This window comes from Neopsephotus bourkii, unplaced genomic scaffold, assembly GCF_033783945.1.
Source record: "Neopsephotus bourkii isolate Nb327-2 ecotype Australia unplaced genomic scaffold, CSIRO-AGI_Nbou_v1 NB_319, whole genome shotgun sequence".
NCBI classification, from domain to species: Eukaryota; Metazoa; Chordata; class Aves; order Psittaciformes; family Psittacidae; genus Neopsephotus; species Neopsephotus bourkii.
Genome location: NW_026900827.1, coordinates 78099 through 100402, shown reverse-complemented (window position 1 = coordinate 100402; position 22304 = coordinate 78099). Strand labels below are relative to the sequence as shown.

At 66.0% G+C, this 22304-nt stretch overlaps 4 protein-coding genes and 1 non-coding gene across 5 annotated transcripts; 3 read left to right on the top strand and 2 right to left on the bottom strand.

Moving 5' to 3' along the window:
• Window positions 1-813: 813 nt before the first annotated feature.
• SMARCC2 (SWI/SNF related, matrix associated, actin dependent regulator of chromatin subfamily c member 2) lies at window positions 814-3130 on the bottom strand (the record flags this gene model as incomplete). The annotated part of the gene is made up of 4 exons (XM_061347720.1): window positions 3006-3130; window positions 2760-2879; window positions 1721-1806; window positions 814-895 (listed from the first exon to the last, which is right to left on the bottom strand). Coding segments are annotated over exons 1-4 (399 nt in total), but the record flags the coding sequence as incomplete, so codon positions are not given.
• Window positions 3131-3428: 298 nt separating this feature from the next.
• On the top strand, window positions 3429-3510 carry TRNAS-CGA (transfer RNA serine (anticodon CGA)). Its single transcript has one exon. It is a non-coding gene; the product is annotated as a tRNA-Ser (tRNA).
• A 641-nt stretch (window positions 3511-4151) lies between these two features.
• RNF41 (ring finger protein 41) lies at window positions 4152-10333 on the bottom strand. Its single transcript, XM_061347715.1, has 5 exons — window positions 10208-10333; window positions 7808-8079; window positions 6688-6823; window positions 5794-5897; window positions 4152-4508 (listed from the first exon to the last, which is right to left on the bottom strand). Exons 1-5 carry the CDS (start codon window positions 10295-10297, stop codon window positions 4157-4159), a joined length of 954 nt encoding a protein of 317 aa, XP_061203699.1. The 5' UTR covers window positions 10298-10333; the 3' UTR covers window positions 4152-4156.
• A 3195-nt stretch (window positions 10334-13528) lies between these two features.
• Window positions 13529-15555, top strand: NABP2 (nucleic acid binding protein 2). The gene is made up of 6 exons (XM_061347714.1): window positions 13529-13641; window positions 13748-13886; window positions 14544-14615; window positions 14687-14768; window positions 15251-15314; window positions 15419-15555. Exons 1-6 carry the CDS (start codon window positions 13563-13565, stop codon window positions 15544-15546), a joined length of 564 nt encoding a protein of 187 aa, XP_061203698.1. The 5' UTR covers window positions 13529-13562; the 3' UTR covers window positions 15547-15555.
• A 351-nt stretch (window positions 15556-15906) lies between these two features.
• SLC39A5 (solute carrier family 39 member 5) lies at window positions 15907-20456 on the top strand. Its single transcript, XM_061347719.1, has 10 exons — window positions 15907-16205; window positions 16421-16550; window positions 16646-16820; window positions 17853-18022; window positions 18107-18247; window positions 18363-18411; window positions 18493-18666; window positions 19437-19517; window positions 19596-19786; window positions 20300-20456. The coding sequence occupies exons 1-10, from the start codon at window positions 15907-15909 to the stop codon at window positions 20447-20449; spliced, it is 1560 nt and encodes a 519-aa protein (XP_061203703.1). The 3' UTR covers window positions 20450-20456.
• The last annotated feature ends 1848 nt before the right edge of the window (window positions 20457-22304 follow it).

The following is a 22304-nucleotide window of genomic DNA, read 5'->3' as shown; positions in this document are numbered from 1 at the left end:
CAGAATGGGGCAGCAGCAGTGGGGCCGCAGTGGGCAGCAGTGGGGCAGCAGTGGGGCAGCAGTGGGGCAGCAGTGGGGCAGCAGTGGGGCAGCAGCAGCAGGGCTGCAGTGGGGTGCAGTGGGGCAGCAGTGGGGCAGCAATGGGGCAGCAGTGTGATGCAATGGGGCAGCAATGGGTCAGCAGCAGCGGGGCTGCAGTGGGGTGCAGTGGGGCAGCAGTGGGGCAGCAATGGGGCAGCAGTGTGATGCAGTGGGGCAGCAGCAGTGGGGCAGCAGTGGGGCAGCAGTGGGGCAGCAATGGGGCAGCAGTGGGGCAGCAGTGGGGCAGCAGTGGGGCAGCAGTGGGGCAGCAGTGGGGCAGCAGTGGGGCAGCAATGGGGCAGCAATGGGGCAGCAGTGGGGCAGCAGTGGGGCAGCAGTGGGGCAGCAATGGGGCAGCAATGGGGCCGCAATGGGGCAGCAATGGGGCAGCAGTGGGGCAGCAGTGGGGCAGCAGTGGGGCCGCAATGGGGCAGCAATGGGGCAGCAATGGGGCCGCAATGGGGCAGCAGTGGGGCAGGTGTGGGGCAGCAGTGGGGCAGCCATGGGGCAGCAGTGGGGGGGGAGAGGGGGAGGCCGCAATGGGGCCGCAATGGGGCCGCAATGGGGCAGCAGTGGGGCAGCAGTGGGGCAGCAGTGGGGCAGCAGTGGGGCCGCAGTGGGGCCGCAATGGGGCCGCAATGGGGCCGCAATGGGGCAGCAGTGGCGCAGCAGTGGGGCAGCAATGGGGCCGCAATGGGGCCGCAGTGGGGCCGCAATGGGGCCGGCTCTGACCTGCACCAGGCTCTTCTCGATGGTCATGAACATCTCCACGTTCCGGTCCATGCGCGACGGGTTCTGGAAATCGAAACGCCGCCTTGTTGGGAGACAAGAGGGAGGCGCTGAGAGCCCCAGCCCAGCCCCACGGCGGGCTATGGGGCAGCCCCACTGGGGTCCATGGGGCAGAGGCACGGCTCAGCCCCACAGCGGGCTATGGGGCAGCCCCATTGGGGTCCATGGGGCAGGGGCACGGCTCAGCCCCACGGCGGGCTATGGGGCAGCCCCACTGGGGTCCATGGGGCAGGGGCACGGCTCAGCCCCATTGGGGTCCATGGGGCAGGGGCACAGCTCAGCCCCGTTGGGGTCCATGGGGCAGCCCCATTGGGGTCCATGGGGCAGGAGCACGGCTCAGCCCCATTGCTGTCCATGGGGCAGCCCCATTGGGGTCCATGGGGCAGGAGCACAGCTCAGCCCTGTTCGGGTCCATGGGGCAGGGGCATGGCTCAGCCACATTGCGGTCCATAGGGCAGCCCCATTGGGGTCCATGGGGCAGGGGCACGGCTTAGCCCCATTGGGGTCCATAGAGCAGGGGCACGGCTCAGTCCCATTGGGGACCATGGGGCAGGGGCACAGCTCAGCCCCATTGGGGTCTATGGGGCAGCCCCGTTGGGGTCCATGGGGCAGGGGCACAGCTCAGTCCCATTGGGGTCCATGGGGCAGCCCCATTGGGGTCCATGGGGCAGGGACACAGCTCAGCCCCATTGGGATCCATGGGGCAGGGACACAGCTCAGCTCCATTGGGGTCCATAGGGCAGGAGCATGGCTCAGCCCCATTGGGGTCCATAGGGCACAGGCACGGCTCAGTCCCATTGGGGTCCATGGGGCAGCCCCATTAGGATCCATGGGGCAGGGGGGCACTCACCAGCCTTGGTCACTCTTGAACTTGTAGGCAGCGGCCAGGATGTGGCACAGGGACCCCCCCGCCTTGAAGTCCAGGAAGCATTTGATCTGCAGGGGGGGAACGGGGGCACTGGAGGGGGGGGTGCGGGGCCAGCCCCACATCTATGGGGCACTGCCCTATGGCGGAGGGGGCACTGTCTCAATGGGGGTGGCACCAATGGGAGTCCCCTGGGGCATCAATGGGGCCTCAGTGCACATCTATGGGGCACTGCCCCATGGCGGGGGGGGCACTGTCTCAATGGGGGTGGGACCCATGGGAGTCCCCTAGGGCATCAATGGGGCCTCAGTGCACATCTATGGGGCACTGCCCTATGGCCGGGGGGCACTGTCTCAATGGGGGTGGCACCCATGGGAGTCCCTTGCTCATTGGTGAGGGGCTGTCCCTAGGGCATCAATGGGGCCTCAGCCCCCATCTATGGGGCACTGCTCCTGATCCATGGCCAGGGCACTGTGTCAATGGGGTGGGACCCATGGGAGTCCCCTGGGGCATCAATGGGGCCTCAGCCCACATCTATGGGGCACTGCTCCCCATAACAGTCCCCTGGGGCACCAATGGAGCCTCCCCCCCATCTATGGGGCACTGCTCCCTATAGCAGTCCTATGGGGCACCAATGGGGCCTCCCCCCCCCATCTATGGGGCACCAATGGGGCATCACCCCCCATCTATGGGGCACTGCTCCCTATAGCAGTCCTCAGGAGCATCAATGGAGCCTCCCCCCCATCTATGGGGCACTGCTCCCTATAGCAGTCCCATGGGACACCAATGGGGCATCACCCCCCATCTATGGGGCACCAACGGGACCTCCGCCCCCATCTCTGGGTCCCAGCGCTCCCGTTTCCCCGGGCCCCTCTGTGGCGGCGCTGCCGGTCCCGGTTCCCGTTCCCGTTCCCGTTCCCGTTCCCGTTCCCGTTCCAGTTCCCGGTTCCCGTTCCCGTTCCCGTTCCCCGGTTCCCGTTCCCCGGTTCCGGTTCCCGTTCCGGTTCCCGTCGCCGGTGCTCACCGGGAGCTTGGTGAGCGGCGCGTTGCTGACGTGCTTCCCGAACACCTCCTCCTGGAACTGCAGCAGCTGCACCACGAGGCTCGACAGGGACTTGTTGGTGGGGGGCTCGGCCTGGATGTACTGCGGGCACCGGGGCCGGTGTGTGGGGAACGGGGGGGGGAGCAATGGCGGCCGGGCCCGGGAAACCGAGCACAGCCCCCGCTCTCCGTTCATTCACACCCCCCCGCTCTCCCGGTACCGTTTTACCTTCTTGTAGTTCTTGCCCAGCCACAACCGGACGTTGTCGAACTGGCTCACGGTGTCCGAGGCCTCGTAGTACTTCACGTTAGGGCCGCCGTCCTTCTTCCGCACCGCCATCTTGGAGCGGGGCCGCCGCCTCCTCCCTGCCGCCGCCGCCGCCGCGCTCTAGCGCCCCCTGCCGGCGACGCACGGTGACGCACGCGCTCTAGCGCCCCCTGGCGGCGGCTCCTCCACACCTCACCCCCCCCCCCTTCCTTCCAGCTCCGCCGCGCTTCCCGGTTTATCCGCGTTGTTCCCCGGTGTTTCCCGTTTATCCCGGTGGGAACGGGGCCGAACGGGAACGGTGGGAACGGAGGGGGGGGGCAATGAGGTGATGGTGACACGGTGGGAGCCCCCCTAAGCGCAGCGCGGCGGAGGGGAGGCGCGGGAGTCACGGTGGCCGAGTGGTTAAGGCGTTGGACTCGAAATCCAATGGGGTTTCCCCGCACAGGTTCGAATCCTGTCCGTGACGCGACCGCTTCCTTTTGCGATGGGGGGGGATACGGATGGAACCCCCCATTTAAACCCTGCTCTTTCCAATGCGGAAAACACAGGGGGAATTTTCCTTTTGGGACCCCCATTATTACCCTCAGTTATCCCCATCCCTGAATGGAGCAGCATCACCCCCCCACCCCACACCCTACCGGTAGCACGGAGCTAAAGGAAGGAGAACGCCGTTTATTGATGGCTGCAGCCCCGTCCCCACCGGGGCCAGGGAATCCGGTTAAACCCAACCGAAACGGCCAATAAATTAAAGGTCCCGAGGGGAGCAAGGGGGTGGGATCCAGCCCCCGAGCCCTGGAACTGGTCCCTAAGGGCCGGTCCCGGGGCTCGGGGACCAGTCCCTGGGCTCCAATCAGCGCCAACCAAGAGAAGGGCAAAGCCAAACCGGAGCCACGGGCACTGAAGGAAGAGCGGAGAGAACGGGAGCCACCCAAGGGGCGCATGCACAGAGCGAGGGGCCAAGTGGGGGGGATGCTGAGCCCCCCCTTCATCTTCCAGAAGGCTTTGGGAATCCAGAGTCCATGAAGCAAAAGGATGGAGATGAATGGGTTGAGGAGCACAAGGATGAAGGCGGCTCCATCATCACCATCACCATGGAAACAAGGGGGCGGGGTTCAGATCTCCTCCACCCCATGAGCGAAGATCATGACGAGCCCCGGCTCCAGGACCATGTCCTCGCCCATGTGCTGGTTCTCGCAGGCCATCACCACCACGGCCTGCTTGCCGGGGATGCGCTTGGCCACGTAGTTCTCGTAGTAGCGCCGGTTCATTTGCCGCGTCTCCAGCGTGGCCAAGCCCTGGGGCCAGTTGCGTTCGTGGGCGTTCTCGATGAGCTCGTTGGTGATGGAGGGGGGGCAGCCGCTCTCCACCAGGGAGCGCTTGATGACGGCCTGGAGCACGGCGTCCGGGGTGGAGATCATCCCCCCCCAGCGCGTCACCCGCGCCGGCTGGAGGGAGTTCACCCACCTGGGGGGGGGGGCAGGATCAGCATCATGGAGCCGATGGGGCAGCCAAACCATCCCCATTCACCCCTAGCCCGCCATGAGCTCCCCTCGCCTCCAACCTGAACCCAAGTCCCCATCACCCCCTTGTGTCCCCCCCACTTGCACCCCAGTTAATACAGTCAGGATGCAGGTGGCAAGGGGTGAACGCTGCATTGATCTGCACCCATCACCCCCTTGTGTCCCCCCCACTTGCACCCCAGTTAACACAGTCAGGATGCAGGGGGCAAGCAGTGAATGCTGCATTGAGCCAGCCCCCCCTGAACCCAAGCCCTATCTGCACCCATCACCCCCTTTGCCCCCCACCTGCACCCCAGTTAACACGGTCAGGATGCAGGTGGCAAGGGGTGAACGCTGCATTGATCTGCACCCATCACCCCCTTTGCCCCCCACCTGCACCCCAGTTAACACAGTCAAACCCCACCCCACCAACACAAAACCCAACACCCACCCCCCTTTGCCCCCCACCTGCACCCCAGTTAACACAGTGAGGATGCAGGTGGCAAGGGGTGAACACTGCATTGATCTGCACCCATCTCCCCCTTTGCCCCCCACCTGCACCCCAGTTAACACAGTGAGGATGCAGGTGGCAAGGGGTGAACACTGCATTGATCTGCACCCATCTCCCCCTTTGCCCCCCACCTGCACCCCAGTTAACACAGTCAGGATGCAGGTGGCAAGGGGTGAACCTGCATTGATCTGCACCCATCACCCCCTTTGCCCCCCACCTGCACCCCAGTTAACACAGTCAGGATGCAGGTGGCAAGGGGTGAACGCTGCATTGATCTGCACCCATCACCCCCTTTGTCCCCCCACCTGCACCCCAGTTAACACAGTCAGGATGCAGGTGGCAAGGGGTGAACGCTGCATTGATCTGCACCCATCACCCCCTTTGCCCCCCACCTGCACCCCAGTTAACACAGTCAGGATGCAGGTGGCAAGGGGTGAACGCTGCATTGATCTGCACCCATCACCCCCTTTGCCCCCCACCTGCACCCCAGTTAACACGGTCAGGCTGCAGGTGGCAAGGGGTGAACGCTGCATTGATCTGCACCCATCACCCCCTTTGCCCCCCAGTTGCACCCCAGTTAACACGGTCAGGATGCAGGTGGCAAGGGGTGAACGCTGCATTGATCTGCACCCATCACCCCCTTTCCCCCCCACCTGCACCCCAGTTAACACAGTCAGGATGCAGGGGGCAAGGGGTGAACGCTGCACTGAGCCAGCCCCCCCGAACCCCAAGCACTCACTCCAGGATCTCGTTGTACTCAATGGTCTCCTCCAGGTTCTGCAGGTTGGGGTTCACGCTGCGGATGGCGCGCATGTAGGCCTTGAGCAGTTGGATGTCCCTCTTCTGCAATGACATCGGGGGGGGGGGGGACCTTCCCATCATCGCTGCTGGGGCACGAGGGGCCCCCATGGTGCCCTCAGCCGCCTCCTTCACACTGGGGTCCCTATGGGCATCCCTATGGGCACCTCTATGGACATCCCTGTGGGCACCCCTAGGGGGACCTCTATGGGCATCCCTGTGCACATCCCTGTGCACATCTCTATGGGCATTGCTGTGGGCATCCCTGTGGGCATCTCTATGGGCATCTCTATGGGCACTGCTGTGCGCATCCCTATGGGCATCTCTGTGGGCATCCCTATGGGGACCTCTATGGACATCCCTATGGGCATCTCTACGGGCATCTCTGTGGGCATCCCTACGGGTCCCTGTGGGGATCTCTATGGGCATCCCTATAGATCCCTGTGGGCCTCTCTATGGGCATCCCTACAGATCCCTGTGGGCATCTCTATGGGCATCCCTATAGATCCCTGTGGGCATCTCTATGGGCATCCCTATAGATCCCTGTGGGCATCTCTATGGGCATCCCTACGGATCCCTGTGGGCATCTCTATGGGCATCCCTATGGATATCCCTGTGGGCATCCCTACGGATCCCTATGGGCATCTCTATGGGCATCCCTATGGGCATCTCTATGGGCATCCCTGTGGGCATCCCTATGGGCATCCCTATGGGCATCCCTATGGGCACCTCTATGGGCATCCCTATGGGTATCCCTATGAACATCCCTATGGACATCCCTATGGACATCCCTGTGGGCACCCCTATGAGCATCCCCTGGCCCAGACGGCCCCACCTGCTCGGCCAGCTGGTGCTTGTGCTCAGCGGAGCTCTTCTCCAGCTCGGCGATCCTGGTCTGCTGCTGCTGCACCACGGACCTCAAGTGCTTGATGCAGTTGTGGTTGGGGAGCTCGTCCTTGGGCATTTCCAAGCTGGGGAGGAGGGGACAAGGAGAAGGGGAGGGGGTTACAGAGCAGAGCACTGGGCGCCAGCGTGGGAATGGGCTCCAGGATGAAGCCAGTGGGGAGATGCTGGAGGCTGGGATGGGTGCAGGAGCACCGGCTCCATGCAGGGGATGAGCTGTGGCAGGGAATGGGGATGCTCCAGGGCTCCATGCAGGGGATGAGCTGTGGCAGCAATGGGGATGCTCCAGGAGGGTGCTGGGTGCAGGGTGCCGGGTGCTGGGTCCCGGGTGCAGGGTGCCGGGTGCAGGGTGCCGGGTACAGGGTGCAGGGTGCCGGGTACAGGGTGCAGGGTGCCGGGTACAGGGTGCTGGGTGCAGGGCGCAGGATGCAGGGTGCAGGGCGCAGGATGCAGGGCACAGGGTGCAGGGTGCCGGGTGCAGGGTGCAGGGTGCTGGGTGCAGGGTGCTGGGTGCAGGGTGCAGGGTGCAGGGTGCAGGGCGCATGGTGCAGGGTGCAGGGTGCAGGGTGCAGGGTGCCGGGTGCCGGGTGCAGGGTGCAGGGTGCAGGGTGCCGGGTGCAGGGTGCAGGGTGCAGGGTGCCGGGTGCAGGGTGCAGGGTGCAGGGTGCCGGGTGCAGGGTGCAGGGTGCAGGGTGCAGGGTGCAGGGCGCAGGGTGCAGGGTGCAGGGTGCAGGGTGCAGGGTGCAGGGTGCAGGGTGCAGGGTGCAGGGTGCCGGGTGCAGGGTGCAGGGTGCAGGGTGCAGGGTGCAGGGTGCAGGGTGCAGGGTGCAGGGTGCAGGGTGCAGGGTGCAGGGTGCAGGGTGCAGGGTGCAGGGTGCAGGGTGCGGGTGCGGGTGCAGGGTGCAGGGTGCAGGGTGCAGGGTGCAGGGTGCAGGGTGCAGGGTGCCGGGTGCAGGGTGCAGGGTGCCAGGTGCAGGGTGCCGGGTGCAGGGTGCCAGGTGCCGGATGCAGGATGCCGGGTGCAGGGCACAGGGTGCCGGGTCCATGCTCACCCGCAGCCCTGCTCGCAGGTCACGGGGCGCTTGGGGTTGTGCTCGCAGTCGTTGAGGTGAGCCATGAGGTTGTCGAGGCGCACGACGGCCGTGCAGCCGAAGACGGCGTTGTCGCAGGTGATCTGCAGCTTGGAGAGCATGTTCCGCATGATGCGCGGCACGGGCCGCAGGTGAGCCACCGTCACCACGCTGCGGTCCACGGGGCACGTCTGCTGCTGCGAGAACCACTGCGTGATGCAGGCGTTGCAGAAGGCGTGCTCGCAGTGGGGAGCCTGCGGGAGGAAGGCAGCGCTGATGGAGAGCACTGGAGCATCACTGAGCACTGGAGCATCACTGGGTGAGGACCAGAGCATCACTGGGTGAGCACCAGAGCATCACTGAGCACTGGAGCATCACTGAGCACCGGAGCATCACTGAGTGAGGACCAGAGCATCACTGGGTGAGCACCAGAGCATCACTGAGCACTGGAGCATCACTGAGCACCGGAGCATCACTGGGTGAGGACCAGAGCATCACTGGGTGAGCACCAGAGCATCACTGAGCACTGGAGCATCACTGAGCACCGGAGCATCACTGAGCACTGGAGCATCACTGGGTGAGGACCGGAGCATCACTGAGCACTGGAGCATCACTGAGGACCAGAGCATCACTGAGTGAGGAGCAGAGCATCACTGAGTGAGGAGCATCACTGAGCACCGGAGCATCACTGAGTGAGGACCAGAGCATCACTGAGTGAGGAGCAGAGCATCACTGAGTGAGGAGCATCACTGAGCACCGGAGCATCACTGAGCACCAGAGCATCACTGGGTGAGCACCGGAGCATCACTGAGCAGTGAAGCATCACTGAGTGAGGACCGGAGCATCACTGGGTGAGGAGCAGAGCATCACTGAGCCCAGATCATGGCATCATTGGATCACTGATCCAAAGGACCAGAGCATCACTGAATCCCTGAGTCAGGATTAGAGCAGCACCGGATCATTGATCCAGAGGATCAGGGCATCATTAGCTCATGGACCCAGAGGACCAGAGCACCATTGGATCACTGAGTCAACATCAGAGCATCGTGATGCAGTCAGATCAGAGCATCACTGGGCACTGACTCCACTGGGTTGGGAAAGAGCCTGAAGGCCAAGTCCAAGCCTCACATCAGGAAGTGCAGGGACAGGACAAGGGCTGATGGGGTCGAACCGGAGCAGTTGAACCCCATGCACTGAGCCCCGATGCCCACACAGAGGAGTGAGAGCCCCACAGGACCAGAGCCCTCCTCCCCGCCCCGGATCAGGAGGTGCCCATCTCCCCCCTTACCCCCCCCCAGCCACATGGAGCATTCCCAGTGCTGCTCCCGCTGGGAAGGGGCCCAGGTGATGGGATGGGCTCAGGGTTCCAAAGGTCACCTCCCTCTATTGACACAGCTGAGCCCTGCTCCCGCTGCAGGAGCAGGGAGTGATGGAGGGAAACAGGGAGACCCATCCCAGGCTTATCCCTTCTGGCCCCTTGCTTCCTTACCTCCCACTGCCCCGAAGCAGGAGCAGGGGCACTGGGAACCTGTGGGGTCAGAGCATCCGGAGCTCTGGAGCCTGCAGCAGTGTCCCTATGGAACTCACCTGCATGGGCTCAGTGCATGCAGAGCCTGCAGCAGTGTCCCTATGGATCTCACCTGCACGGGCTCAGTGCATGCAGAGCCTGCAGCAGTGTCCCTATGGATCTCACCTGCATGGGCTCAGTGCATGCAGAGCCTGCAGCAGTGTCCCTATGGATCTCACCTGCATGGGCTCAGTGCATGCAGAGCCTGCAGCAGTGTCCCTATGGATCTCACCTGCATGGGCTCAGTGCATGCAGAGCCTGCAGCAGTGTCCCTATGGATCTCACCTGCATGGGCTCAGTGCATCAGGAGCCTGCAGCAGTGTCCCTATGGATCTCACCTGCATGGGCTCAGTGCATGCAGAGCCTGCAGCAGTGTCCCTATGGATCTCACCTGCATGGGCTCAGTGCATGCAGAGCCTGCAGCAGTGTCCCTATGGATCTCACCTGCATGGGCTCAGTGCATCAGGAGCCTGCAGCAGTGTCCCTATGGATCTCACCTGCATGGGCTCAGTGCATGCAGAGCCTGCAGCAGTGTCCCTATGGATCTCACCTGCATGGGCTCAGTGCATGCAGAGCCTGCAGCAGTGTCCCTATGGGTCTCACCTGCATGGGCTCAGTGCATGCAGAGCCTGCAGCAGTGTCCCTATGGATCTCACCTGCATGGGCTCAGTGCATCAGGAGCCTGCAGCAGTGTCCCTATGGATCTCACCTGCATGGGCTCAGTGCATGCAGAGCCTGCAGCAGTGTCCCTATGGATCTCACCTGCATGGGCTCAGTGCATGCAGCGCCTGCAGCAGTGTCCCTATGGGTCTCACCTGCACGGGCTCCTCCAGGACACCGCTGCAGATGGGGCAGATGAGGTCCTCATCCACGTCCCCCTGGAAGCGCGCCACATCGTACCCCATCGCTCAGCACCGCCTCCGGGACCCTGTGCATGCAGACACCGCCGTTACGGGGGCATCCCATGGGAACGGGGGGGTGGAGGGAGCGGATCCCCCCCCCCATTCCCAAATCCCATCCCGAGGATGCTGCTCCCAGCTGCTCTGAGCCACAGGGATCCCATTGTAAGGAAAGGAGATCCCGACCTCAGCACCAGGAGCAATGGGAACGCGGGCACAGGGATCCCTCCAACAGGGACCAACCCCATGGCTTCCCTTGGGATTCTCCCACTGGGAAAGGGCCCCAGTCCCTCCCCATCCCTTTGGAGGCTGCTCCCAGCCCAAGCCTCAGCAGCTCCATTGGGTTCAAGCCCCCTTGGATGCTGGGAGCATCCTGACCCCAGGAGCATCCTGCACGGGCATCCCAGTATCCAACGGGACGGGCATTGAGCGCCAGCTCTCCAGAGCCACATTCCCAGTCCCAACAGGATCCTGGGAACAACGACCCGGGCGAGGCACTGCGGTGGCATCCAAGAGGATGCGTTCGGATCCATTGGGAAAAGGGCTTTGAGGGGAGACTGCAATGGGATTGGGGACAGCTCTTCCCTGTGAGGGTGGTGGGAGATGGGATGGGATGGACTGGGATGAGGACTGGGATGAGGTCGGGGATGAGGAGCGGGATGAGGAGCGGGGTGAGGAGGGGGATGAGGAGCGGGATGGGGAGCGGGATGAGGAACGGGATGAGGAGGGGGATGAGGAGCGGGATGAGGAGCGGGATGGGGAGCGGGGTGAGGAGCGGGATGGGGACCGGGATCCCATGGCACATCCCATGTTTGATGTCCCAGCCCTTTCCCAAAGCTTCCCAGAATCCCTTGGGGAACAGAGAGGGAAGAGGAAGGCACGGGCCGGGAATGATGCGGATCGGCCTTGGAAGAGGCCTGGATCCAAGGGGAACAGGGGCAGCTCCGCACTGGGAGCAAACCAACCCCGCCGGCATCCCCATGGGAAGCGCTGCTCACATCCCAGAATCCCTTTGGGGACGCTGCCCAGCCCCAGCTCCCCCATTGAACCCCACAGAGCATTCCAAGCACTGGGAATTGCTCCCCTCCGCTATGGGAACCACTGGAGAGCGCCGCATTCCCAAGCCCATTGCTCCAGGGAGAGATCCCCAAACCAGTTCTGCCGCTTGCCCCCCACCACCGTGAAGCATCCCATAATAACAGGGGGGGGCAGCAGCTGGAGCAGGTCCCTTCCCAGGGAAAGCATCCCAGGATTCAGGCAGGGCTGGACGGGTTCAACCCTGCCCATGGTTGATGCTGGAGCTGCTCCCATAGGGAACAACGATGCCAAGGAGCCGAGCCCGGGGCAGGGGCGCGTTGGGAGCCCCTTGGGCTGGAATCCCATGGAATCCTTTGGGACTGGGAGCCACCTCCTGCGCTGGGACCGGCTCCAGCAGCGGGCTCGGATCCCCAGGTCAATGCTGGAGCATTCCCAGCGGCTCCATGGGGAGGGAGGGAGGCGGCCGCCGCATCCCTATGGAGACCCCTATGGACACCGGGGAGGGCTTTACCTCGAGCAGCAGAATTGCAGGCGGAGCAGCGCGGGGCAGGGCCGCGCTCCCTAAGGGCCATCTTCTCCCTCTGCCTCTTCCTGCGGTGCGGGAGCCGAGGGTCAGCAATGGGATGGGAAGGGAAGGGAGCGCGGGAGCTGCCCTCATCCCGCTCTTCCCATTGGAATGGGAAGAACAAAGCTCCCAACCGCCCCCCCCCCCAGGGCTCAATGCAACCGAGCCCTTGAGGGAAACCCCCCCTTTGGCTCTTCCCAATGGGAATAAACCCCCCCTTTGGGTCTTCCCAATGGGAATAACCCCCCCTCTGGATGTTCCCAATGGGAATAAACCCCCCTTTGGGTCCTCCAATTGCGAATAAACCCCCCTTTGGGTCCTCCCATTGGGAACAAACCCCTCTCTGGGTGCTCCCAATGGGAATAAACCCCCCTCTGGGTCCTTCCATTGGGAATAACCCCTCTCTGGGTCTTCCCAATGGGAATAACCCCCCCTCTGGGCACTCCCATTGGGAACAAACCCCTCTCTGTGTGCTCCCATTGGGAATAAACCCATCTCTATGTGCTCCCATTGGGAATAACCCCCCCCTCTGGGCACTCCTATTGGGAACAAACCCCCCTTTGGGTCCTCCCATTGGGATTAACCCCCCCTCCGGATGTGCCCATTGGGAATAACCAAGACCCGGTCCCTCCCCACCGCCCCCGGGCCCACCCCGGCCCTTCCGGACTCCGCCCTCCGGGGCCTTCACCCCTGAGGCCGGCGGGGATGGGGCCTCCCCCCCCGCGGCGCTTCCAGCCCCGGCCCCTTGGGAGCAACGGAGCGGAGCCATCGCCCTCTCCCTCCCCCAACCACCCCCAATGGGGCCCAGTCCCGGTTCCGGTTCCGGCCTCGGTCCTGGGCCCGGCCCCGCTCACCGGCTCCCGCCGGGCCCGGCGCGGCCTCCAGCGCCGCTCCGCACCCCCGGAAGCCCCGCCCCGGAAGGGCCGCTCTGTTCCTCAACTCTGTGGATTTCTTCCCTTAAGTCCCGCCCTTCCCGCATCACCATTGGCTCACGGCTCCGTTCTCCTGCGAGCTGATTGGCTGCCCGCCGGTGGTGGATGGGACACTTCCGGGTGTGCCCGCGGTAGCGGCGGCGGTGCGGGGCCAGGTGAGCGCGCGTACAGGGGAGGGGGGCACCGCGGCGTGCGTGCGTGCGCGCCCCCTGGCGGCGGGGCGGCGGAGCAGCGCCGGTCCCGCATCCCCCTGCCTCCATCCTCGTACCCCGGTGCCTCCATCCCCGTACCCCGGTCCCGCATCCCCTGCCTCCATCCCCGTATCCCCCTGCCTCCATCCCCGTATCCCGGTGCCTCCATCCCCGTACCCCGGTCCCGTATCCCAGTGCCTCCATCCCCTGCATCCCAGTGCCTCCATCCCCGCATCCTGGTCCCGCATCCCGGTGCCTCCATCCCCCATATCCCGGTCCTGTATCCTGGTCCCATATCCGGGTCCTGTATTCCAGTCCTGTATCCCGGTCCCGCATCCCGGTGCCTCCATCCCCTGCATCCCGGTGCCTCCATTCCCCATATCCCGATCCCGCATCCCGGTGCCTCCATCCCCTTCATCCCGGTGCCTCCATCCCCGTACCCCGGTCCCGCATCCCGGTGCCTCCATCCCCTGCATCCCGGTGCCTCCATCCCGGTGCCTCCACCCCCGTGTCCCGCCGCCCCCCGCAGAGCCCCGGTGAGCACCATGAGCACCGAGACGTTGGTGAAGGACGTGAAACCGGGGCTCAAGAACCTCAACCTCATCCTCATCGTGCTGGAGACCGGTGCGTGCGGGGCGGGGGCGGTGCGGGGGGGGGAGCCCCGGTACCCCCCGGTACCCCCCGGTACCCCCCGTTCCTGTGACCCCCCCACCCCGTTATCCCCCCCCAGGGCGGGTAACGAAGACCAAGGACGGGCACGAGGTGCGCACGTGTAAAGTGGCCGACAAGAGCGGCAGCATCAACATCTCCGTGTGGGACGACGTCGGGAACCTCATCCAGCCCGGGGACATCATCCGGCTGACCAAGGGGTGCGGGGGGGGGGGGGGGGGGGGGGGGGGTGGGAACCAGCATCTGTGGGGCAGGGATGGAGACTGGGATCTATGGGGTAAGGATGGGGACCGGGATCTGTGGGGTAAGAATGGGACCAGGGTCTATGGAGTAAGAATGGGACCAGGGTCTATGGGGTAAGGATGGGGACCGGGATCTGTGGGGTAAGAATGGGACCAGGGTCTATGGGGTAGGGATGGGACAAGGGTCTATGGGGTAAGGATGGGACCAGGGTCTATGGGGCAGGGATGGGGACCGGGATCTGTGTGGTAAGGATGGGAGCAGGGTCTATGGGGTAAGGAAGGGACCAGGGTCTATGGGACAGGGATGAGGACTGGTGTCTGTGGGGTGTGGATGGGACTCGTGCCTATGGGACAGGGATGAGGAACAGTGTCTGTGGGGTCTGGATGGGGTTGGTGTCCATGGGATAGGGATGAGGAGCAGTGTCTGTGGGGTATGGATGGGACCGGGGGTACCGCTGTCTATGGGATAGGGGTGGGGACTGGTGTCTATGGGGTATGGGATGGGGACTGGTGCCTATGGGGCAGGCATGAGGACCAGTATCTATGGGGTATGGATGGGACCGGGGGTACCGGTCCCTATGGGGCACCCCTGGCCTGACCCCCCCTTACCCCCAGGTACGCGTCCGTCTTCAAGGGCTGCCTCACGCTGTACACGGGGCGCGGGGGGGACTTGCAGAAGATCGGAGAGTGAGGATGGGGCCGGGTTTGGGGGTGATGGGGGGGGTGAGGGGGGGACCCCACTGACCCCCCCCCGTCAGGTTCTGCATGGTCTATTCCGAGGTGCCCAACTTCAGCGAACCCAACCCCGAGTACGCGGCGCAGCAGTCACAGAGCAAAGGGGTGAGGGGGGGGCACAGAGGGGAGGGGGGGGCAATGGGGATGGGGGGCTACAGAGGATGGGGGGCAATGGGGATGGGGGGACACAGAGGGGATGGGGGCACAGAGGATATGGGGGGCAATGGGGATGGGGAGCACATGGAATGGGGGGTGATGGGGATGGAGGACACAGAGGGGATGGGGGCACAGAGAATGTGGGGGGCACAGAGGGGATGGGGGGCAATGGGGATGGGGGGCACAGGGAATGGGGGGTGATGGGGATGGAGGAGACAGAAGGGATGGGGGGGTCAATGGGGATGGGAGGGTCAATGGGGATGGGGGCACAGGGAATGGGGGGGGATGGGGGACACAGAAGGGATGGGGGGTCAATGGGGATGGGGGGTCAATGGGGATTGGGGGGTCAATGGGGATGGGGGTCCCACAGTGGGGATGGGGGGGGGGCACTGCTCTGCCCCACACCGGGGGTGCCCCCATCTCCCCCTCAGGCTCAGAACGAGAGCGCGGCCCCGCCCCCCGCCGCGAGCCAAGGCCCCCCCGCGCCCCCCCCGGGTAGGTCCCACATCCCCTCCCCCCCTTCCCCTCCCCTTGCGTCCCCCCCTCCCCCCCCGCTCCCATCCCGCTGCTCCCTCCCCCCCCCTCTGCTCCTCTTCCAGCCCCCGAGGGCCAGAACGGGAACGGGGCCCCCCCCGCGCACCCCCCCAGCGGCCGCATCACCCGGAGCCAACCCGGGCACCCCCCGCTCAGCAACGGCAAAGAGACGCGGAGGAGCAGCAAGAGATAACGGGGGACCCCCCCCCACCCCCCCATCCCCCCTCGAGTGGGGGTTAATAAAGGCTGAGCCCCTGCCGCTGCCTCTGCCCCATTGCGCGCCCTTTAAGACCCCCCCGCCCCCCATGCGTGGCCCCTCCCTGATGGGAGCAGCCCCACAGTGACCCTTGCCCCCCCCCGGGTTGGGTGCAGGGAACGCGGTGCAGGGACCGGGCCCCGGTGAGCAATGGGGGGGGGGGTGATACCGGTACCGCGGTGCAATGGGGACGGAGGGGGGGTCTATGGGGTGGGGATGGGGTGGGGATGGAGGGGGGGGGCAGCGCCGTTATCACCCCACGGTCAAACATTAACGGGACCCCCCCCCGCAGCCCCGATGGTGCCGCTGCTGCTGGCGCTGCTGCTGGCGCTGGGGAGCGCGGAGCAAGGGGGGTACCTGCGGCTCCTCTTCGGGCACTACGGGGGGGCCAACGGGACGCTGCCGTCCGAGGGCCTGGCGCGGCTGCTGCGGAGCCTGGGGCTGGGCCGGGTGCGGGTGGTGCGGATCCAGCACGAGGAGCTGGGCCACGGCCACGTCACCCACTTGGACCTGCTGGAGGTGCAGGAGGAGCGGCACCGCCACCGGCACCCGCTATGGGAGCACGGCGGGGACGCGGCCACCGCGGACCCCCGCAGGTACCGAGGCTCCGTCCCCCCCCTCCATCCCCTTTCCATCCATGGGGTTCACCCCGCGGACCCCCGCAGGTACCGAGGCCCCGTCCCCCCCCCTCCATCCCCTTTCCATCCATGGGGTTCACCCCGCGGACCCCCGCAGGTACCGAGGCTCCGTCCCCCCCCCTCCATCCCCTTTCCATCCATGGGGTTCACCCCGCTCTCTGCCCCCTCCGCAGCCCCAGACCCACCCGACCCCCGAAACCGGGACCCACCGAGACCCACGGAGCCCCCCCAGTGCCGGGGCTGAGCCTGCTCGGGAGGGTCCTGGGCTTGGAGCCCTCCAGCGCTGAGCACCCGAACCACGACGTGAGCAGGGATCCGATGGGGGGGGGGGGTAGGTGTCATTATGGGGGTACCCCCCCAACCCCCCCGTTGTGTCCCGCTCATTGCCGGCCCCGCAGTGCCTCAACGTGAGCCAGCTCCTGGTGAGCGTGGGGCTGGAGGCGGCGGCGCAGCTCACCCCGGAGCAGTTCTCGCTGCTCTGCCCGGCCCTGCTCTATCAGATCGACAGCAGGGTCTGCATCCAGCACAGCGATGATGTGGAGCTGCCCCCCCCCGGGGGGGGCCCCTGGGCAGGTAACCCCCACACCGGGTCCTCATCGCCCCATCCCTGCATCCCCTGTGCGGGCAGCTCCATCCCTGCATCCCCTGTGCGGGCAGCTCCATCCCTGCATCCCCTGTACGGGCAGCTCCATCCCCTGATGCCCCATCCCTGCATCCCCTGTACCGGCAGCTCCATCCCTGCATCCCCTGTACCGGCAGCTCCATCCCTGCATCCCCTGATGCCCCATCCCTGCATCCCCTGCACCGGCAGCTCCATCCCTGCATGCCCCATCCCTGCATCCCCTGTATGGGCAGCTCCATCCCGTGATGCTGCATCCCTGCATCCCTCAGGCTCTGGTCCCTGAGCCCCTGGTCCCCCAACAGCTGGACCCTGTATCCCCATCCCTGGCTCCCTCACATCCTCCCTGCACCCTCCAGTGTCCCTGCACCCTGAGCCTCTTCTCCCCCATCACCTGGACCATGTGGGCTCCATCCCTGTATCCCCATCCCTGGCTCCCTCACATCCTCCATCATCATCCCTGCATCTTGTCCCCATTCCCATCCTGCATCCCCACGTTCCTCCCTTTCCCCATGCCCCAGCACCCCATGTCCCATCCCTGGGTTCCCTGGACCTGCAGCCCCATCCCCAGGTCCCCATGTTCCCCATCTCTGCATCCTCCAGTGTCTGGTCCTTGTGTCCCTGCACCCTGAACCTCTGCTCCCCCATCACCTGGACCATGAGGGTCCTGTCCCTGCATCCCCATCCCTGGCTCCCTCACATCCTCCCTGCATCCTCCACTGTCCCTGCTCCCTGAGCCTCTGCTCCCCCATCACCTGGACCATGTGGGCTCCATCCCTGCATCCCCATCCCTGCTCCCTCACATCCTCCCTTCATCCTCCAGTGTCCCTGCACCCTGAGCCTCTGCTCCCCCATCACCTGGACCATGAGGGCCCCGTCCCTGCATCCCCATCCCTGGCTCCCCCCATCCTCCCCGCCCCCCCCCCCCCCGGTCCCGCCCCATCCCCGCACCTCCACGTTCCTCCCGTCCCTGCCCGGTCCCGCAGCGCTGGGCTGGGGGCTCCTGGCCGTGGCCTTCATCAGCCTCCCGTCGGCGGGGGCCGTGGCGCTGGTCCCGCTCCTGAGCCGCAGCTTCTTCCGCTCGCTCCTCGCCTTCCTGGTGGCCTTGGCCGTGGGGACGCTCTGCGGGGACGCCCTCCTCCACCTCTGGCCCCACGTAGGTACCGGACCCCCCCCCCCCCATCCCCGCGGTACCGGGGCCGGAGGGCACCGGCTCTGAGCCGCGCATCCCCGGTGCCAGGCGCAGGGGCAGGACCCGGAGGCGGCGGGGACGGCTCCGAGCCCCGCGGTGCTGCAGGGGCTGGCGGTGCTGGGGGGGATTTACCTCCTGTTCGTGCTGGAGCTGCTGCTGGGGACCCTGCGCCGGAGCCGCGAGGCCACGGTGAGGGACGGGGCTTGAAGGGATTGGGGGGGTTTGGGGCTTCCCCCCCCCTTCCCCTTCCCCACCACCCCCGGGTCCGGCTCCGCACCCGACCCCTCTCTGGTGCCCCCAGCAGGGACCGAGCCCGGCTGCAGGCGCTGGGGTCCTGGCGCCGTTAAGAGGAGGTAAAACCCCCCCCCCCCCATCTCCGGTACCGAGCGGCGGAACCGGAGCTCACCCCGGGTCCTCCCCCCCGTCCATGGCAGGGGCGGCGGCACCGGAGGCACCGGAGGCAGAGCTGGAGCTGAGCCCCCCCGGGGCCCCCCCCCACGGACACTCCCACGGCCCCGCGCTGCCCCCCCGCCCCGCGGCCGCTGATGTGGTGTGGATGGTGGTGATGGGAGATGGGGTCCACAACCTGAGCGACGGGCTGGCCATCGGTGAGGGGGCACGGGGGGGGTACGGGCTGGCCATCGGTGAGGGGGCACCGGGGGGGGCACGGGCTGGCCATCGGTGAGGGGGCACGGGGGGGGCACGGGGGGGGCACGGGCTGGCCATCGGTGAGGGGGGCACGGGAATAGGGATGTGCAGGGGTAGGAACACAGAGGGGTAGGGAGGCAAGGGGATGGGGAGGCACAGGACAAGGGATGCATGGGGATAGGGAGTCACAGGGATAAGGATGCAGAAGGGTAGGGATGCACAGGGATAGGGATGCACAGGGATAGGGATGCACAGGTACAAGGATGCACAGGGATAGGGACGCACAGGGGAAGGGCCGCACCGGTACAAGGACAGACAGGGATGCACAGGGATGGGGATGCACCGGTACAGGGACGCACAGGGATAGGGACGCACCAGTACAAGGACACACCGGGATAGGGACGCACCGGTACAAGGATGCACAGGTACAAGGATGCACAGGGATGGGGATGCACCGGTACAGGGATGCACAGGGATAAGGACGCACCGGTACAGGGATGCACAGGGATAAGGACGCACCGGTACAGGGATGCACAGGGATAAGGACGCACCGGTACAGGGATGCACAGGGATATGGATGCACATGGATGGGGATGCACCGGTACAAGGACACACAGTGATAGGGGTGCACATGGATGGGGACGCCCCGGTCCAAGCGGTGCCCCCTGCGCCCCGGGTCCCTGCAGGTCCCGGCTCCAGCTCCCTCTCCCCCCGCTCCCTCTCCCCGCAGGCGCCGCCTTCTCCCACAGCGTCCCCAGCGGGGTCAGCACCGCCCTGGCCGTGCTCTGCCACGAGCTCCCCCACGAGCTCGGTACGGTCCTGACCCCCCCTCCCCCCCCCCCCCGTGTCCGTGGCCCCCCCTCGAGCACCCCCTCCCCTCCCCCCCCAGGTGACCTGGCCGTGCTGCTGCGGGCGGGCACGGCCCCGCGCACCCTCCTGCTCCTCAACCTGCTCTCGGCTCTGCTCTCCTGCCTGGGGGCCGCGGCCGGGGCCGCCGTGGGGCAGAGCGCGGCTCAGCTCACCCCATGGATCCTCACCCTCACCGCCGGCATCTTCCTCTACGTGGCTTTGGCTGATATGGTAAGGGGGCGGCGGTGGGGCAGCCGTGGGGCATCCGTGGGGCGGCCGCTGGGCGGCCGTGGGAAGTGGTGGGGTGGCCATGGGGCAGCCGTGGGGCGACCGTGGGGCAGCGGTGGGGCAGCGGTGGGACGGCCGCTGGGCAGCCGTGGCGCAGCTGTGGGGCAGTGGTGGGGTGGCCATGGGGCAGCCGTGTGGCAACCATGGGGTGGCCGTGGAGCAGCGGTGGGGCAGTGGTGGCCAGCTGCGGGGCAGTGGTGGGGCGGCCATAGGGCAGCGGTGGGGCAGCGGTGGGCGCGGTGGTGGGGCCGTGGGGCAGCGGTGGGGCAGCGGTGGGGCAGCGGTGGGGCAGCAGTGGGGCAGCGGTGGGGCAGCGGTGGGGCGGCCATGGGGCAGCAGTGGGGCAGCGGTGGGGCGCCCATGGGGCAGCGGTGGGGCAGCAGTGGTGGGGCAGCGGTGGTGCGGCCGTGGGTCAGCGGTGTGGCCGGTGCCGGTGCTGAGCCCGCTCTGCCCCAGCTGCCCGAGGCTCTGCGCAGCTCCGAGGAGCCCGGCGCGGGCTCGTGGGGCCGGTTCCTGCTGCAGAACGCGGGGTTCCTGCTGGGCAGCGGTACCATGATGGGCATCGCCTTGGCCGAGGGCCACGTCCGCGCCTGGCTCCAGCCCTGAGCGGCCCCGCAGCATCCCCGAGGGGTTCATCCCCATCCGCCCCCCGCATCCCCGCGGGTCCCTTGAGGGCTCCGGAGCGGGCCCCGAGGCGTTTCCCCTCCTCCCCTCCTTGGGCCGGGGGCAGGGGGCGGGGGGGGCTCCGACAACGGCGTTTTAATAAACGGGATTGATTCAAACGAGCGCGCCCGGGCCCGGTTCCCCCCCCCCCCACCCCCCCGGTACCCCCTCAATAGGGAGCGAGGAGGACGCGGTCGCCACGGCAACGGCGGGATGCGAGGCCACGCCTCCATCCGTAAGGACCAATCAGAAGAGGAGGCCACGCCCCCGGCGCTGCCTATGGAGGCGGTGCTGATGCAGCCAGGGCGGGGAGGGGGGAACCCCAATATAGGGGGTATGAGGGTAAGCACCCCACAAAATGACGTCAGCGATGACATCACACACACGCAACACCCCCCTTTCCCAACCGGAGGCACAGAGCGCCAAGCTTGGGGCTGTTATTACCCCCCTCACACAGGTGGGGGCTACCCAGGGAGGGGATTTGGGGGTCCCTGACCAAGGCAGGAGCTGAACGAACCCCGATGCCCATTCATTATCCAGGGGAACCACCGGGGCCAAAGGCACGGATCCCATGAGGATGCCCAGGTTTGGGATGCGGGATGGGCACGGAAGGACCAGGACCGGCTCCCAGCATCACCCCCCTCTGGTTGGGGCAGCTCCAAGGCACCATCAGGGCTGGGCTGGGCTCAGTGCGGGCTCCATCACCTTCCATCACCTTTGGCCTCTTGCTCACCCCAACCTTCCCCCCCCCAAACCGGCCACATCTCAGAGCCCAAGCTCAGGAAGGGGGAGATGCCCCCGGCCCCATCCCAACCCCTGCCTCCATCCGCATCCCCCAGGGATGCAGGACCCGGAAGTCATCAGTGGGTCCGTGGTACCCATGGGCCCCCATGGATGCAGGACCCGGAAGTCATCAGTGGGTCCGTGGTACCCATGGGCCCCCAAGGAGCATCAACCCCTTGGGACCCAAGCGCAGAGCCCCCCATAAACCCCCCTTTGGGCCCTCTTTAGGGACCTCACCCCCCCCCAAACGGAGACCCCGGTGCCCACCTGGAGCTCTGCTTTCCATGCGTTTCACTTTATTGGTTTCAAGTGGACGAACACTACCGATAGGACTGGGTCGAGTAAGGCTTTGTTCCTCTTGCGTCCCCCTCCTCGTCCCCCGCACACGACGACAACGGCAGGGGTTGGGTTTTGGGGTGCGGTGGGGGGGGGCTGTTGCTACCTGCTGGGTGCTGAGGTCTGTCCTAGCCTCCAGACACACACACACACACACATCGATGTGCAGGGGGTACAGAGGTGCAGCATTAACACAGGGATAGACACAGAGCTCGCTACAGGATGCCTTCAAAGTCCATAGGGATGCATTCCCCCCCCTTCTCTTTCATCACCCCCGGCTGCTCCGGCTTCATCCCCATCCTAAGGACCAGGGATGCTGTTACCCTCCGCCTCCTCCCGGCTCCATTGGATTACATGGAGCATTGGATGTCTTCTCCTTGCAGACGCACCCAGCGGTGCTGAGCCCGGCAGGATCGGGCCAGGAGAAGGGGTTCGAGCTCCTCGTGTCCTTGGGGAGAAACAAAAACGGGGGGAAAGGAAGGAGGGAAAAGGGAAAGAAGGAAAAAAAGCCCCAAATCCGCGCAGCCGGGAGTGGAAGGGGTTGGTTTTTCCTTTGGTTTCTTATTGAAGGCAAAGGGGAGCCTGCCCGCATCCCCCCCCCCATTCCCATCCAGGTCCCCCCTTTGTGGGGGGGGGGTTGTGTTGGGGTCTCCCTCATCCCTCCCTCGCTCCGAGCGGT